A 16,868-nucleotide genomic window follows, 5' to 3' on the forward strand; every position below is an offset into this window, starting at 1 on the left:
CATCTTGAACCCCACTTCACTTTGTTGCATTTTTCACTCTAGCAATTCGTGACTGATTTTTATATCTTAGAGCTGAATATTATTTATTCTGTGATTATTTGTTAACTACAAGAGCCATATATTCAGCTTGCTTAATTTTGTTTTCACTCTTTAGCCTCCTCACACGTTGACAGAAAAGAAAACTGAATGTTAATTGATTATTTGAGTTTTTATAATTAGCAAAGAAGGACAAAATACATTAAAGGAAAAAAGTGCAGGCAACCGCAACCTTTTGTGATATTGCAAACGAGCAAATTATCCCCTTATAAAAAAATAGCAAAAATACCTCCCTATATTTTTTTAAAATAAATCGATTTATCTCATTAGACAGGGAGGTCATGAATTGCTCTATTATTTAAAAGCACGAGGTAAATGGGTATTTTTTTTTTAATATGTGATAATTTGATCATTTACAATACCGAAGAAAGATAAATTGTATTAAACCCATAAATTATAAAGAAAAGTATTATTTTAGTATGCTAAGTATGCCTAATTTTAATTTTAGTTCGATAACTATGTTCATTTTTGTTTAGGTCCAGTGACTTACGAAATTGCTTACTTTTAGTCCTCTGACAGATTTTCGGACAATTTTACCCCTATGAGTGCATATAGACTAACACTGTCTCTCAAAATTGCATAGGGTAAAATTGTTCGAAAATCTGTCAGAGGAGTAAAAGTAAGCAATTTCGTAAGTTACTGGATCTAAATAAAAATGGACATAATTATCAGACTAAAATTAGAATTAGGCATACTTAGCGGACTAAAATAATACTTTTTCCTAAATCATATGCATGCCAAAATATGAAAATCAGTTAAAAATTGCGTGATTGAAGAACATAACAAGCATTTTCTGCTTCTTGTGTAAAAAGCTAACATACATATTAATCTGAAATTGATATTTACTAATTTGGACATGATTTCAATATATGAATAGTGGAACTATAATTTTCCAATGGTTACAAATTCAAAGCGAATAAAAGATATTATTCGAAATATATTTTTTGTTTAAAAGAAAAGGTTATTTGTTACTATTTTTTTAGTATAAATTACATCAACACATTCTGAAACTATATTTAATTACATAAATATTTCTTTTACAAAATTATAAGTACATAGATTATATCTAATTACACCAATATCTTATGTTCTTTACAAAATTACAAGTATACTTCCTTGCGTGTGTCGATGTAATTGACTTGTGGGGGTGTTTTTGTAAAATGATGTCTATGAATAAGGGATGTAGTTATAATTATAATTACACTTTTAATGAACGTATTTATAATTTTTAAAAAGAATAAATTAAAGGTGTATGTAACTGGACCTGAATTTAGGGGATATTGATGTAATTTATCCTTTAATTTAAATTTCAATTTTCTTTATTTCTTTGGTATTGACTCTTGATTTACTCTCTCAAAGTCTTGTTCTAAAACCCAACTTTCCAATATGACTCACAACCACTTTCTCACTCCAAAACCACTTTAAATAGCCCATCCCCTCCCACATACCTACCCACACACAAAATTTGCAACACAAAACTCACACAACACCACTGACAATTTCCCTCTTCATCTCTCCCTTTCAACCCTCAAACATGAATCCTTCAGACAAACTCTACTACCTCAAAAAGCTCACACAAATCCTACTCCCAATCTCCCTTTTCTCCCTCCTATTCTCTCATGAATCCTCACTTCCTCCCATGATGCTCCAATCCTATGATTATCTTGTCTCAAGTCTTTCCACCAACTTCTTCACCTACACAAGTGAGAGGAACTACGTGTTCCTCCTATGCAATGGGATTCTTGCCCTCATCATAGGAACATCGTTCGAGTCGGGCTCAAAGGGTATCAGATTTCGTGATCGTCACCCTGAACGAGTCAATGAATTTCAAGAAAAGACTAAGTCGATAGAGGTTGTCGTAAAATTAGCCGAAGAAGCAGAGGGAAGGGAGGAAAATGGTCCGTCATCGTCTCCTATTGCAGAAGTTGACAAATACGTGGAATTAAATTGTCAAAACTGCGATGAGATTGAGGAAGATGAAGAAGAGGATGGGGTTGATGACGACCAGGGGTGCTTGAGTGAAGATGAAATGAACAAGAAATTCGATGATTTTATCAAGAGGATGAAGCAAGAATTTCACGGCGTACGAAATAATTCAATTATTCAATGATCATCGTGTTTAATTTGTAATGATCTTAGTGAGTTTAACTTTAATTTTTTGGCTTATGATGAGCACTTATGATCAATTATAGATATTTTGATTGATTTTTTATGCTAATAATAATAAATGTTGATGGATAATTTATTTATTATGAAGCTTTCAAGTCCATCACATGCTGCTCGGGATAACATCTTGCAAATATTTCTAAATTAACAGGTGTAAATAACTGAATATATTCAAATTAATATTGGCAACAATTCAAAATTTCTAAACTTTTCGGTGGTTAAATTAATATTCCATAAAAATTGTATATTTGTGGCAATTTTCATTTAATTAGCCTAAAAGTTAAAAAATTACGACAAGATTCAAAATCTGGCACCAAAATAATAGAAAATTCAAATTTTTAGGATAAATTGCACAAAATCGACCAGAAAAAATATTCAGGTATAAATTTCATTAAATAAAGTTTTCCTGAATCTTAAATTTATCAAATAAGGAACTCAAAAATAGGCCAACATATTGATAAAAACACAATTATCTCTATCCACAATCGTAATATATTTTAATAATAATATTATTTTTTAAATAATAAGGTCGGAAATTTTAGCCATGTTTCGCTATCTACTTACGCACTTAATTTATATTAATGCGACCGTCTAACTATGACAAGAAACTTGTAACAAACAACATTAAATATTGGAAACTACAAAATAGATATAACTAAACTTACAGATAAAAATTTCAAGGGCTACAAACAACTCACCTATTGTCAATTCTATATATAACCCTACATCCATATAAATAAGACCAAGATTAATTAATAAGTAGGAGGGGCCCGCATCAAAGATTTTAATATTTTCCGGTCATCCTTTGATATATTTAAAATAAAATTTGATACAAATTGAAATAGACTTTTGATTGTGATTGAAAGAGACTGATTTCAGATGAGGAAATTGGTTTCAAAATGAGGGTTATTTACATTTATCAAATTATATTTTTTCTCATTTTATTTTTTTGAAATTATAGTTACACCTCATTCGAGAATCCTCTATTTACAGCTGTATCTATAAAAAAATAATATAAACTTTTAATTTTACACCTAACAACGTTTCGTATAATATTTTTGGTAGAAATATCATAGTAATATCTTTATACTTGGAAATAGATAAATGCAATATATATAAAGTAAAGTATGATTGTAAATAAAATATTGTTACCAAATCATTGCCACAAAACAAAAAGTAACTGGATGCAATAATTTATATGGAATGCTAGCTAAATGATGCATTGAATTAGAAGTTTTTATATATTTTTTTTCTAAGGTCAATATTTTTCATTCAAATCCTCACAGAAGAGTTCAATTGTAAATGGAAAATTCTTGCAGGGGGTGTAAACATAATTTTAAAATTTTTTTGGAGTAAAGTATAATTTCATATTTTTAGAGCAACAGTAAATGTAATTAACACTTAAAAATATGTGATGGGGAAAGTTTTATCAGTTAACAAAGTCAACCAAAAGATTACAAGGAAGTCTTTGTAAATATGTATGTAAGTATGTATATATGAAGTTTCGTGGAATTTATGGATGTCGGTAGAGTTTGGACAAGTGAGGAAGACTTGGACTGTCGCACAGATGTAGTGAAGAAGACCAAGACCTGAAGCTTCGTTAGGGGAAAGGGTCATATTATATGATCCTAAGAGTAGAAAAACATATCCTTTTTTCTTAAATAAAAATTATATATATTGATGTGTTAAAAAGTGAGATCGACTATATTTGTATTATTAAGGTGCAATTTAACACGTTATCGCTAAAGTTCTTACAAAAAATCCCTCCTCTTCTTAAAAAGAGTATTTATACTGCTACAAAGTTATGTGATTTAGGGTAGGTGAAGGTGAAGTACAATTTTATCCCTTATCTACCCTTATTGCATAGGTATTTTAGTAATCTACTGTATTGTGATGATTGTTGATAAGTTTGACCGTAAACTTTCTTTTAAGAAAGATATATTCGTATTTTAGAAGACAAAATTTAGTGTTCAAGTTTTCTTTTATATGTATTTATATATATATATATATTATTTTGTTTGTAAGTGAATCGCATTGTATATATTATTGTAATTATACTTGTTTGAATAATTATGTACAACTTTTTTCCTTATATTTTAAATAATAATTTATATATTTATTAATAATTTTAGGCAAATTCGTAACGAGTTAAGATTTCTTTTTTGGATATTCTATTGGGATAAATCTAAATAGATAGTTCAATAATGAATTATTTAAATTAATCTAAATAATATTATTTTATAAATTTTTTTAAAAAATTTGAAAAATATTTCATTTAATTACAAAAATTTAGAGGAAATATTATTTAAATAGTTAAAAATAATATTTTTTCACATAAAAAAAGCACTCATATCCATTCAAAGCCACATAAAATGACAATGGAATCGTGTTCGTGAGCCATTAAACATAAAGGGTAAATTGCAAAAATTGACCCGTAACTGGGGGTAGTATATTAAGGATTGTAATTTAGATCTTGGTAAAACATGCCCCGTAGCTTTAAAAAAAAAGTGGCAATTCCTGCCCTCCGTCCAGATCTAAACAAATTTTAGAAATTTTACCCCTCAACAGCTTTAAAATGAGCAGTTTAGTCTATTTTCAATTATTTTGCATTCTAATGCGTATTTTTGTGCATGCTCCCCAAGAATGGTATCAGAGCCTAGGTTTATTGAAAAAATATATGTTTATATTACATTGTGAAATGATTTATCCACTAATAGAGGAGACTCTTTGAGAAAAAATGAATCAAATAAAAGTTCGAGTTACAATGATAACAGGGAATATTTCCAAATTCTGGAAATACAAAGAAGAGAATTTCTCTTAAAAATTCTTGACAAGTGTTTACAAAGGGCCCTAGAGGATTGATCCAAAACTTCTCACGCCAGAAGAAGAACAAGAATGACTGAGAAATTTTGAAGTTCGTCAAGTATTACCGGGGAATGCAGTGAGGCATCTACACTCCACTGATGTTCATGGTAGGATCCCAGCCAGGAGAAGTGGAATGGGTAAATTCCTACATAATTTCAGTTCTAAAAATTATAATTAAAGGGACTGACTAGAAAGAACCGAGCCAGATACACCGAAGATCTCTCAAAATTTGAGGAAGATACAAAGGACAGTTCAAAACTAAGGACATAGGGTAATTCACATACCTATAAAAATAGAATCTTTGAACCAAAAGGTGGATGAGGTTCTTAAGATCCTTCCCAATCTACATAAGGAGCTCACAGATATGAAGGCAGAAATTGCAGATCTGTAGAGAAACCAAAAGGAGAACCCTAAAACATCAAAATCCAGAAAAGTGCGAATTAGGGACGCCCTTGAAACAGTACATCTTCTACACCAGAAGAGAAAGGCCACGGAGATTCCAAAGCCAAAGCCTAGAGAAGATCTGATTATCGCATCTATCAGATCTATAAAATAATGGAGGTAACGAGAGCAGATCTTCATATCTACAAGAATTGGCGAAATCCTTCTCCTAACTCGGGATTGTGGATTTAGTCAATATCCAAACAAATGAAATCACTCCAGCAATATCACTGTCGGAGGGAAGTACATATTCTAATGATCTCCCACAGGATCAACCGATGAGAGAAAGTGCGAATTTCCACACTAATGCCACTCCAACATTTGTGGGAACCAGGCTAAAGGAGAATCCATGAAGAAATCCAAAGAGAGTGCCTGAAAATACACCTTGGAAAAAGACTATGCTCCGTCCCTTACATCCATATGGCGCTATATTGAACCTGAACATTATCGATTTTTGAAATACCGAGAAACTGATAGACAAATGGGTGGCATCATCAAGATGGCAGCAACTACCCTAGAGCTCAATAAGAAAAACTTCATAAAGCTTGTGGAGTTGAGCTTGGAGGGATCTATGAAGATCGGATGGGATAATACCCCGAAAGATACCAAAGCCAGCATCCTTGCTGGAGATTCGAAAGGCGCGATACCAGACCGACTAGGAAGGCTTATCAAGATACACTTCATTGGAGATGAATACTTCGAAGGAAGTAGAGCAGAAAAGGCTAGAGAATATGCATAGGCTCTCTTCAGCCTTGAACTAAGAAGTATTTGGGCAGTAGATGAATATATCTATTGGTGTCGCAAGTATATCTTCCAAAGTGGAGTAGCAACTTCAATGTTCTTCGAAAAGACATGCAGCCCATGGAGGGAAATGTTGATACAGTCATACAAAGTACCTGAAGGACACCTGGATTCAACGCAAAAAATGTCTTTTTTTAACGACAAACTGAAGGATTGGTGTTATCAAGCATCCATCCAGAAAAACATGAAAAGACTGAGAGGTAAAATCAAACGAACACCTCTCTGTTGTGATAACAATGATTTTCCAACCATTATAGGAGAATCAAGCTAGCCAAGGAAAAGGAGGAAGCAAAATAGTGACTCCTACCCTAGGAGTTCCAGAAGAACTTTTTCCCGGTAGAGATCATGGTGGTCCAAGTCCAAAGTCAAAATATACAAATTTGGACAGAGAACAGGACCAACAAGGGCTTCATCCCAAGGATCTAGACAAACAGATGCAAGATCCACCGGAAGAACCCCAACAAGAAGAACTTTCAAACGAGCCCATACTCGAGCAAATGAAAGTTTCAAAGACTGCAATTGCTGGACTCACGGAGTAAAAGGACATATATCTCTTGACTGCGCGTAGAAACATGGTAAATTACGAAAATTTGAAGCCATGGATGACATCCTATATGCAGTCTACTATGGCGATTTGGTACCCATTTACCAATTCCAAGACTTCCATCAGACGAAAGCGTCTATGAGGATGAAATAGAGACTGAGTCGGATAGAATCTTCAACCGAGTCAAAATAATTACAATGAAGGGGATAGGATTCAAACCTCTGAAAGCCTGTTAGGATTCTTTTGCAGAATGATGGTATCAAACAAACTATGAAAAATATATCATGCGGCAAGATTCCAACCTCAGCCCGTACGATGGATTTAGAATTGGAGGAATTGGGAAAGTCTTGAACCAGATAGGACTAAACCAAAGAAAGTATCACATAATCTACAAAATAAGTTCAGGTGAATTTGCTATACCTATGGAACTTACTAGTAATGTGATGGAAATGCAAATTCCTAAAGAAGAAATTTTTAAAGAATTAAGTAAGTTTAGAGAATAAGTAGTTGTTACTATGAAATGGATCCACATATGAACTATTGAAGTAGTAATAAAAACAACTTTTAAAGAAGGAATTGTCAAAAATATATTTTTCTATAATGGATAGAATAATCAATAAGATAAAAGATGGTTGTCTTGGAGCAATGATAGGTAATTTGTATGCAGGAAAATTAACGGTTGACATTCATCATAGGATTGCATACAGCCTAGCAGACCAAGATTTCAGTAGAGTCTTAACCCTTCATCAAGATTTTAAAAGAAAATATCTAATGAAAGAAGGAAATAGATCGTATTCTATAACTTATAGAATTGCATATGCCCTTTCCAATACGCATCATTCAGATTTGTTTCTTAGGAAAGAGTATAGATTGAGATTCCTAGAATTTTCAAGGAATTTGCTAAGGTAATGACACCAGATCCTATTAGAATACCTAAAATAGGTGGTGTTGATATCATCATAAAAGATCACCCAATTTTAGATAGAACACTTAGCTTTATAACTGAGTTTAGTAATCGAATGTCCTTTTTGGAAGACAGGATTACAGGCTACAAAGAAAAGGAGAAAGAGTTATTAAAAGCTTTAACTGCTCAAGAGATTAGGGCAGATAACGTAAAACTTAGATGTCCTGAAGGATGGAAAGAAATATAAGTTATTATTTGACATCACTAAGAAAGAAAATTTTTTCCCTTGTAATAACTTATATCATTTGCAGCAACCGATTGTTGGAAAATATGAAGGCATGTTAGAAATAGCAGGCCATGAAATTTTAGTCGCAGGTGTTGCAGGACGAGAAAACAGGAGTACGAATTTGGAGTTAAGTTTTCTCGAAGATCATAAGCCGTGGAGAAGAAAAGGTAACGGAATGGAATTCAGACTTAATGGTGTTACCATAAGAATTAAATGACGAGTTCCTTTTCTATATACATATATGTTGGTATGTTGTATGATCAATATAAGACACAATATTTCGTATCTCATATTGATTCAGTATCAGGAATTTGAATGGAAAAGCTTGGAGTTTTTTCTAAAGAAGCAAAGAACACCTTACCCGTTATTGTAGGAAGGGATTTTTCACAAAAAATTCTGATACTCAATAAGGGAATACGAGAAGTCAAGATCACGATTGGAGGAGCATTCGGATCGCCTTGGTTTAGGGTAAAAACACCTCCTATTTACTTTCATGATACAGGTGCCGATATCTTGCTATGTAACAATTTCATTCAAACATTTGCAAGATATATGCAAGATAATCAAAGGACTTTGTTAATCTTTACTACTAGCTGTGGTAGTGAGATACAGGTGTTGCGGAGAAAAAAGGGATTTAACAGGATAATGCCAATAAATTTTTGCAGCAAATGTGGTGATTTTGATGCCAGATTAACTCATCCAAAAATGTAGGATAAAGAAAATTTGGTAACGTCCTTTTATCTTTCAAACAACAGGGACTCATAGACTGCGATAGCTTCTATAAGGAATCAGAGGAAATTATGAACCTTAAAGAAACACTACTGAAAATGAAATCGCTAGATATCAGCGAAGAAAGTAGGCTTTCTCTTGAGAATATCAAGAGGCTCATCCAGTGGAACTTTAGTGAAAACCCTCTGGCATGGTGGGAAAGGAATAAGATCGAAGCTACTCTAAAGCTCAAGGAAGAATGTAAGTACGAGTACGTTCAATACAAACCTAAATGGATCCACATACGAACTATTGAAGTAGTAATAAAAGTGACTTTTAAGGAAGAAATTGATTCAGAAATACATTTATCAATAATGGATAGAAGAATCAATAATCTAAGAGACGGTTGTTTTGGAACAATGATAGGTAATTTGTATGCAGGAAAATTAATGTTTGACATTCATCCTAGGATTGCATACAACCTAGCAGACCAAGATTTCAGTAGACTCTTAACCCTTCATCAAGATTTTAAGAGAAAAGATCTAATGAAAGAAGGTAATATACCATATTCTATAATTATAGAATAGCTTATGCCCTTTCCAATACGCATCATTCAAATTTGTTCCTTAGGAAAGAGTATCTTGAGATTCCTAGAATTTTCAAGGAATTCGCTAAGATAATGACACCAGATCCTATTAGGATATCTAAAATAGGTGGTGTTGATATCATCATAAAAGATCACCTAGTTTTAGATCGAACACTTAGCTCTAGAACTTAGTTTAGTAGTCGAATGTTCTTTTTAGAAGATAGGATTACAGGCTATAAATGAAAGGAGAAAGAGTTATTAAAAGCTTTAACTCCTCAAGTGATTAGGATAGATAACGTTAAATTTAGATGCTCTGAAGGATGAAAATAAATACAAGTTATATTTGACATCACTAGGAAAGAAAACTTTTCCCTTGTGATGACTTATATCATTTGCAGCAACCTGTTGTTGGAAAATATGAAGGTATATTAGAAATAGCAGTCCATGAAATTCTAGTTGCAGGTGTTGCAGGACGAGAAAATGGGTGTATGACTTTGGGGTTAAATTTCCTCGAAGACTATCAACCATAGGGAAGGAAAGGTAACGGAATGGAATTTAGTCTTGATGGTGTCACCATAAAGATTGAATGACAAGCCCCTTTTCTATGTACATATCTGTTGGTATGTTGTATGATCACTAGGACAGAACATTTCGCCGCTTATATTGATTTAGGATCAGGAATTTGCACGGTAAAGCCTGGCATTTTCCCTAAACAAGTAAGAAAAACTTTACCCGTTATTGCAGGAAGGGAATTTTCACAGAAAATCCTGATACTCAATAAAGGAATACGAGAAGCCAAGATAATGATCGGAGGAGCACTCGGATCGCCCTGGTTTATGGTAGAAACACCTCCTATTTACTTGCATGATACAGGTGTCGATATCTTGTTAGGTAACAATTTTATTCAAACATTTACAAGATATATGCAGGATAATCAAAAGAACATGTTAATATTTACAACTGACTGGTAATGAGATATAGGTGCTGCGAAAGGGAAAGGCATTTAACAAAATAATGCCAATAAATTTTCGCAGCAAACGTGGTGATTTTGATGCCAGATTAACCAATACAAAAATGCAGGATACGAGGAAATTTGGTAAGAGTTTTTTATCTTTCAGGCAACAAGGACTCATAGACAGTGATAGCTTCTATAAGGAATCCAAAGAAAAAATTATAAACCTTAAAGAAGCACTACTGGAAATAAAGTTGCTAGATATTAGCGAGGAAAGCAGGCTTTCTCTTGAGAATGTCAAGAGGCTCATATAGAGGAACTCAGCGAAAACCCTCTGGCATGGTGGGATGGAACAAGATTGAAGCTACTCTGAAACTCAAGAAAGAATGCAAATATAGGTACGTTCAATACAAATCTATCCAGATGAACATGACATACAAGAAAGATATGCAGATGATTATCAAAGAGCATATCAGTCTTGGATTTATCGAGCTTGGAATCTCTACTTACAGCAGCCCTGGATTTCTGGTAAGAAACCATAGCGAGATTAAGAGAGTTAGCCCAGGTTGGTAATTAACTATCAAGGCTTTAATAAGATATTAGAGTTTGATGATTACTACATTCCTAGTAGAGAACACTTAATTGATTGCATCAAAGGGGAAAAAGTGTTTTCTAAATTCGATTGTAGATCTGGTTTTTATCAGATTAGGATGGAGAATGAATCAAAGAAATTTACTGCAGTCTCCATACCACAGGGACAATATATCTAGAACGTGCTTCCAATGGGTTTAGCTAATGCAACCCAGATATTTCAAAGAAAAATGGATAATCTTTTTAAAGATTATTTTGAGTTCATGTTTGTCTATATTGACTACATATTAATTGCATCCAAAAATATGAAATAATATATTAAACATCTTGAAATATTTTCTGATGCATGCCATAAAGAAGGTCTAGTACTTTATGAAAAGAAAAACACTATAGCTGTCTATAAAATTGAATTTTTAGAAATTCTTATTGACAAAACAGGGATTGAGTTACAGGACCATATTATGGAGAAAATATGCAATTTTTCAGACGTACTCAAGGACAAGAAGTAATTGCAAAGCTTCTTGGGAGTTGTTAATTTTGCAGGTATCTTCATTAAGGATCTTGCAAGATACAGAAAGGATTTCCGACCACTCTTGAAAGAAACAGAGAGTTCAAAGTGGAAATGAAAAAAAATCCACACAAAAAGGTTCGTGAGCTGAAACAGGTTTGCAGTAACCTACCGAAGTTTACTATACCACAGGACGATGATGAATTGGTAGTCTATACGGACGCCAATAATTACAGGGACAGCAGTGCTCATGAAGAAGACAACTACAGGGGAAAAGCCTTGTAGATATACAGGAAGGTTGTTCTCAGAACAACAGACCAAAGTTTGGCACATCAACGAGAAAGAATTCTTTGCGATTTGGAAGACTTTTAAAAAATGGCCTTTATTTTTACTTGCTAAAGAATTTACTTCAAAAGTTGATAATACTAATGTTATAGCTTTCTTAAAGAATAAATTAGAATAAAAAATAGATAAAGCTTGTATTATGAGATAGCAAGCTGAATGTCAATATTTTGTTATAATATTGTCCTTATAAAATCTCATGAAAACGTTCTTGCAGATTTCCTGACGAGAGATGGAGGCATCTGAAGCAAACTCCATCATGTTGAGACTCAGGCACCTCCGAAAAAAATCTCGAGGGGCTTGACAGAAAGTTCGAATAGCTAGCGGTTAATGCCCAAGTTGCTGGACAAATTCAAAGGGTCGATCTAGACACTGTCCAGGTCGCAATAAGGAGTTCCTTATTAGCATCCACCTTGCTATGGAACGACCTACGAGAACCAATTCGGAAGGGGTCACCTTTGGGGATGACTTACAAGTTGAGGGAGTATGACCCGAAACATGTCATTAGGGTATAGGGCTCTAGATCTGTAGCGTCGGGTTCAAGTACCAATTGTACAAAGCCATCACCAAACTCTAGTGAAACGGCAACAATTGAGTCACAGAAAGTGCAAACTCCTGTTGATTCAAGTCAACCCAGCACCTTGGGTTAAAGAGAGAGTGATTAGCCTTACGCCGATGACAGACACCTCTAAAGTTAATACTAACGAGTTAATATCTTCTTCTGCTTGGCAGGGCTACCAGCGTATGTGGAAAAAATTAATTTTCCAAAAAGGAGTAAACTCGGCAAGACCATTATCGAAACATCCGAAAAATATAATAGGGTCTGGATGTTAGAAGGGTCAAACCAGAAGAGGTTCGAGAATGGTATGATTTTGGAGCTCTTACTTCAGTTCATATTATGTCACCAAGTTTTTCTAAAATCTCAAAACTTCTGGAGTGGATTAATGTGGCGGTTTCGATTCATCGCAAAATAACCCCCACCTAAAGAGAGGTGATGTTCTGGAGATAAAATTCGTATCAGTAGCTTCAGAAACTGTAGGAAATGGGTCTCATCCAGCATTCCATTTTATGAAGCTACAGAGGCTAGATATGGTAGTTTTCAACAAAATCAAAGTTGCCTCAAGAGAAGCTCCCTTGGTATCAGCCATTAGTGAAGATAGTATCTCTACCAGGAGAGCTTAGGGATTATGAGTCTGTCTCACAAAGATGAACAAAGTTAAGTATCCATTCAAGATTTTCTCAAACAAAGTGAATGGATCGTTCCTGTTAAACTCCATGATGGAAAAAAGCACTGAGTTCGCAGAAAACTTATTTAAAAAGAAGAGGATGTTAATATGGGAAAATAAGCGCCAGCAACCGAAGCAACAAGAATGAAGACGTGAAACATGTTGTATGTTGGGCAATGGCATAATCATTTATGCGCTTGCTGTAAAAAACAAAAAAAACCCCTATTCGGGACAAAAATTCGGGTCACACAAAATAAATTCGAACCAGACCAGGACAAGGGAAAAAGAAAAATTTTTAAAAAAAGAAGTAAAAATTAAAAAATATAAAAAAGCAAGGATAAGGCTGTCGGCAGAAAACGACAAAAGCCAACAGTCCTCAAAGCAAGAAAACCAGCTGGAAATCATGAGACCGACAAATCATTATGACCGATAGCTGAATCACGGGGCGATGACGAATGCAATGACATCATCACAAAATAAGTTTGAAGTTTGAATTTGAAGTCCGGGATGCCTATAAATAAAGATGCAATGAAGCAGAAGGGGGACATCAGAAAACTTCTCCTACTCTTCAAAGCATTAGAGTTTTAAGTCTTTCTCAATCTTTTGTATTATTTTAATTTTCAATTTATGGGGGTTTTCCCAACAAGTCACGTCCTCTACACCATGAGAGGCTAAAACAATTGTCTTCTCCAACGAAGGAATAATACCTATGTAATATTCTCTATATTTTTTCAATAAAAGATAGGCTTCTGTTCAACCTGTTTGTCCAAAATATATTGGAGTCCCTTTTATGCCCTAAGGTAGGGAACGAAATAGGGCTGTGCTGTTTTGTTACTGAAGGAGCCAAGTTCCTGTGAACCATCTGCTGTGGTAGTGTGGTTGGAGGAAGTCCGTAAAATCGAGGGCTTGAAATGCCCAGAAACAAGCGGTCAAAGCAAGTTATGAAGTTATTGGATCTTAATTTATTTCGAAAGCATGTTGGGCCATTTTTAGAGCCTTAAAATGGACTATTAATCTTTATTACTAAAGAAGGGCAAAATGGTCATAAAATCGGCTGAAGAACCGAATTTAAACAAAAAAGAAAGATACAGGACTAAAACTGATATTGTCAAAGTTAAAGAACCAAAACGATTTTAGGACATAAATAGAGGACCATTCGAATCTTTCTCCCATTAATTTAATCCAATTAAATTAATTTGTTTTTCCTAGAATTTATTCTACCAACTCCATAGTGATTTGTGTGTGACTCTTTAGGTTCACTCTCAACTAGACTTGGGCATTGTGTCCAACATAAATAATTAATTCAATTAAATTAATTAATTAATTCCAATTAACCATTAATCAGAAATGCCTGTCACCATTGTTGGCCATCTAGCAATGGTTCATGGAGCTAGAGACTAGGTGAATGTTGGCGTGAACATTTAGGTTCTCGAGTTCCATACATGTACGGTCCTTTCATCGATCATCTCTCGACCTTAGCCTAGGGTATGGAATTGGCGTCGGTTCTCATCTTGGACCAGGCAACTATGCTGAATACTTGAGATGCATTTACTCTATTTGATCGATAAAGAAAACTATTTCCTATTCGACCAACTGCTATGGCTATAGACTTAGAGAGTCTCTAAACCATCTCAAAGCGCATAGGAGATATATCTATTATATACTGATAGGGGACGGATTCTATCTTGAAGTCCACTGCCCTCACTACATACTCCAACTATACTGGACAAGACTTATAACGACCATATCGAAGACACAGTCATCTTTCATCAGATCCAAGATATAGCCATCATATGCATGCGACTGTCATGATTTCTCATGTTCAAGGACTAATCTTGTATTATGGGAGCCGAAAATTCAAGCCATATCGGCCAAGCCTCCAAGGCTTCCATATTACGATTTCCACGAGTCAATTCAATCAGTTAACAACGTTGCCAACTAATTCACCAAAATTGCATAGACATCCCACCTCTGTCGCCGATGAAACACGACACTCATCCAATAAATGCAATACTTAGTGCAAGTTCCTATAGAACTCTCGTTTTGTCCAGTCTCGAAATCCTCGAATTGGAAAGTTTCAGACCAACCCTCAGAAGTTGGTTTTATAACTGTCATCCAATGCGCAGCCCAATTACATGGGCTATTCAATTGGTCTATGAGCATTTGTTGTGACGTTAAAACACTGTTCTACGTAAATAGTAAGTACAACAAACACATAGTGCCACAAATGAATGCTTACCACATTCATTGAGATAATATTACATTCTGGTCACCTATTCTAACACGAGTCTTCAAGTGCCTAGGAGACACCTCTATCACATACTGATAGGGGACAGATCCTCTTTTTGGAACTCACCGTCTTTGCTACATACTCTGACTGCTCTGGACAAGGCTTATAATGATCATGTCTGTGAAATAATCACCTACCGCCGGATCTAAGATACAGTCATCGTATGCACGTTACTGCCATGATTTTTCAAGTTTATGGACTACCCCCGTACAATCGGAGCCTGAGACTCAAGTCATACCTACCAAGCCTTCAAGGCTAACGATCCCAGTGAGTCAGTTTAGTCAGTTGATCATCTTATCAACTAACCCACTGAAATTGCATAAACGTTCAACATGTATCGCCGACAAAACACGGCACTCATACAATGAATGCAATACTCAGTGCAAGTCTCTATAGGATTTTCGATGCCTAGTATCGAGATCCTCGACTTGGAACATTTCAGTCCAACCTTCAGAAGTTGGTTTCATAGCCGTCATCCAATGTGCAGCCCAACTACATGGGTTATGTAAATGGTTGTGGGCATCTATTGTGACGTTAAAGCGATGCTTAACGTAATCGGTGAGCACAACAGACACATGTGCCAAATATGCAACCTACCATATTCATCATGGCAATTCTACTTGAATAAAGATTGCTAGAATAGTTCCCAAAACTGTCAATCTAATTAACTTTTTGATCACTTATTTCAACATTTATGGAGCTCAACACTTTCTTTAACGTTCTTGTGATCCGGAGCTGGAGCTCTATTAAATAGCAGACATAAGACCAAAAGAAAGAACTAACTGACCGCTGACTAACAAATACTAACTACTTGACACGTCAATTACCACGTGTGGAATACAAGGCAAAACGTGAAACAACTAATAAAAACTTAAGCTAGAAAACGCGACTTATGTACAAAGTGGACAAATAGTAAAACGAAGACGTTATCACAGTCTTCTTCATCCTGAAGCACCTTCTTGAACACTGATGCTCTGCATGCTGCTGCTGCCACACTCTGTTCGCTTATCTTTCATCAATCACCGATGGATAATACCACCTTTGTTTATAATATCGATAAGTTGGAATGTTTGACAACAAAATTGAAAAGAGTAAAAAAAATAAAATAAAATTTCTTGAGTGTTTTGAAAAATAACATAATATTTAAAATTTTGTAGTAAAAGTTGATAGGAAGTTGCTTATAATTTTTTTATCTACTCAGTTTAATTTGAATAATTTTAAATAAAACTGTAATTCAAAAAAACAAATTTTTAACTTACTTTTAAAATAAATTAGTATATACTTATTTTAAGTGGCTGCAAACATCCCTCAATAGTCAATCCTTTTGATCTTGATTCGGAGTTTCTTGTTGTTGGATTTAGGCACGGAATAATTCTCGTGAGGCCCAAATAGTGGTAGTCCTTGAATTCAAAGTGTTGCCCAAAGTTGATAACAGTACAATTATCCATGGCCCATTGTGTTCAAGATTGGATAAAGGTAAAGCCCCAAAGAAATTGACAGGAAAAATCTTGACCTCATATAAAGGATGAGGCATTTGAAAATCTCCATTGCGCACTGTCCCT

At 34.5% G+C, this 16,868-nt stretch overlaps 1 protein-coding gene across 1 annotated transcript; it reads left to right on the top strand.

Moving 5' to 3' along the window:
• Positions 1,534-2,348, top strand: LOC105178735. The gene has a single exon (XM_011102270.2). It carries the CDS (start codon positions 1,631-1,633, stop codon positions 2,204-2,206), a length of 576 nt encoding a protein of 191 aa, XP_011100572.1. The 5' UTR covers positions 1,534-1,630; the 3' UTR covers positions 2,207-2,348.

This window comes from Sesamum indicum, linkage group LG16 (genome assembly GCF_000512975.1).
Source record: "Sesamum indicum cultivar Zhongzhi No. 13 linkage group LG16, S_indicum_v1.0, whole genome shotgun sequence".
Classification (NCBI taxonomy): Eukaryota; Viridiplantae; Streptophyta; class Magnoliopsida; order Lamiales; family Pedaliaceae; genus Sesamum; species Sesamum indicum.

Excerpts from the sequence above, each read along its gene's own strand:
- LOC105178735 (XM_011102270.2), top strand. The coding sequence starts at position 1,631 with ATGAATCCTTCAGACAAACTCTACTACCTCAAAAAGCTCACACAAATC.